This window comes from Arachis hypogaea, chromosome 13 (assembly GCF_003086295.3).
Source record: "Arachis hypogaea cultivar Tifrunner chromosome 13, arahy.Tifrunner.gnm2.J5K5, whole genome shotgun sequence".
Taxonomy (NCBI): domain Eukaryota; kingdom Viridiplantae; phylum Streptophyta; class Magnoliopsida; order Fabales; family Fabaceae; genus Arachis; species Arachis hypogaea.
This window is the reverse complement of record NC_092048.1, coordinates 77752301-77754600: the sequence shown is the minus strand read 5'-3', so window position 1 is coordinate 77754600 and position 2300 is coordinate 77752301. Positions and strand designations below refer to the sequence as shown.

At 39.1% G+C, this 2300-nt stretch overlaps 1 protein-coding gene across 1 annotated transcript; it reads left to right on the top strand.

Annotated features, from left to right (window-relative positions):
* Nucleotides 1-1259: 1259 nt before the first annotated feature.
* Nucleotides 1260-1889, top strand: LOC140177634 (uncharacterized). The gene has a single exon (XM_072210777.1). The coding sequence runs from the start codon at nt 1260-1262 to the stop codon at nt 1887-1889; it is 630 nt and encodes a 209-aa protein (XP_072066878.1).
* Nucleotides 1890-2300: the final 411 nt, after the last annotated feature.

Sequence of the window (2300 nt, the reverse complement as noted above, 5' to 3'; positions counted from 1 at the left end):
TAATTTTCTGTTCCTTTAATTTCTGACAGTTTAAGTTTCCCGCCCATTTTACATTCAGCAATCCCAATTTTAATTCTGATTTCGCTCAACAAGCATAATTCTTCAGTTATAATTGCTCAGTCTACTAATCCCTGTGGGATTCGACCTCACTCTACAGTGAGTTTTTACTTGACGACAATCCGGTGCACTTGCCGGAAGGAAATTTGTCGAGAGGCAAAGTTTCCGAGCACATCAGGCTACAACCAGATTGTAGTGGACCCTAAAGACCAAGAGAAGACTTCTTTCACTTGCCCTTATGGTATTTTTGCATATAGACATATGCCCTTTGGTATGTGTAATGCACCTGCCACATTCCAAAGGTGCATGCTGTCCATTTTTTCTGATATGATTGAGAGGTTTATTGAGGTTTTTATGGATGATTTTTCAGTATTTGGTGACTCTTTTCTTAATTGTTTACACCATCTTGCCTTGGTGCTCAAGTGATGCCAAGAGACTAACCTAGTTTTAAACTGGAAAAAATGTCATTTTATGGTTACCGAAGGGATAATCCTTGGCCACAAAATCTCTAAAAAGGGCATAGAGGTAGATAGAGCCAAGGTGGAAGTGATTGAAAAATTACCCCCACCTTGCAATGTCAAAGCAATTAGGAGTTTCTTGGGACATGCTGGGTTTTATAGAAGGTTCATTAGAGATTTTTCAAAGATTGCCAAACCTTTAAGTAACTTGCTTGTCTCTAATGTACCATTTATCTTTGATAGAGAATGTATGCAAGATTTTGATGAGCTTAAAAGTAAGCTCTCCTCTGCACCTATTATAGCACCACCTAGTTGGGACTTACCTTTTGAATTGATGTGTGATGCGTTAGATTTTGCTATTGGTGCTGTCTTAAGACAAGGAGAGACAAGCTAGTGCATGTCATCTATTATGCTAGCAAGGTTCTTAATGAAGCCCAAAGGAACTACACCACCACAGAAAAAGAACTTCTTGCTTTAGTTTTTGCATTTAATAAATTCAGATCTTACCTCATTGGTTCTAAAGTTATTGTATTTACTGACCATGCAGCTCTTAAGTACTTGCTAACCAAGCAAGAGTCCAAGTCTAGATTGATAAGATGGATCCTATTACTCTAAGAATTCAACATTGAAATCAAGGATAGAAGTGGAGCAGAAAATAAGGTGGCTGACCACCTATCAAGGATACTGCATGAGGAGAATGAAGCACATGGGGTGAATGAAAGCTTCCCGAATGAGCAATTGATGATGATTCAAGAGGCCCCATGGTTCACAGACATAGCCAACTTCAAGGCCATTGGAGAGCTACCTTCCAATATCAACAAGCACTTGAAAAGGAAGCTCATCAATGATGCCAAGCATTACATTTGGGATGAGCCTTACCTTTTCAAGAGGTGTGCTGATGGGATTCTAAGAAGATACATATCTCATGGGGAAGGACAAGAGGTTCTCTGGCATTGCCATGGATCCATCTATGGAGGACATTTTAGTGGAGAAAGGACTACAACCAAGGTGTTACAGTGTGGATTCTTTCGGCCTATAATATTCAAAGATGCAACGGAGTTTGTGACAAGGTGCAATAAGTGTCAAAGAGCTGGCAACTTACCTAAGAAAAATGAAATGCCACAAAGATTCATCATGGAGTTGGAGTTGTTTGATGTTTGGGGGATTGATTTCATGGGACCTTCCCCACCCTCATACTCTAACAATAACATATTGGTGGCTGTGGACTATGTGTCCAAATGGGTAGAGGCTATAGCAACATCAACAAATGACAATAAAGTGGTGATTAATTTCTTGAGGAAGAACATATTTAGCCGGTTTGGGGTTCCAAGAGCTCTTATAATTGATGGGGGAACTCACTTTTGCAATAAGTAATTAGAGACACTCCTTGTCAAATATGGTGTTAAGCACAAGGTAGCAATCCCATACCATCCACAAACTAATGGTCAAGCTGAAATATCAAATAGAGAGCTCAAGAGAATCGTTGAGAAGACTGTTGGGAACTCAAGAAAATATTGGTCCAAGAAGCTAGATGATGCATTGTGGGCTTATAGAATAGCTTTTAAGATACCTATTGGCATGTCTCCATACCAATTTGTTTTTGGAAAAGCTTGTCATCTACTAGTAGAGCTTGAAAATAGAGCATTTTGGGCTCTAAAGATGTTGACCTTTGATAATCATGCTGTTGGGAAAAGAAGATTGCTGTAACTCAATGAGTTAGATGAATTTAGATCTCAAGCCTATGAAAATGCCAAGATTTACAAGGAGAAAACAAAGAAATGGCAT

Excerpts from the sequence above, each read along its gene's own strand:
- LOC140177634 (XM_072210777.1), top strand. The coding sequence starts at position 1,260 with ATGATTCAAGAGGCCCCATGGTTCACAGACATAGCCAACTTCAAGGCC.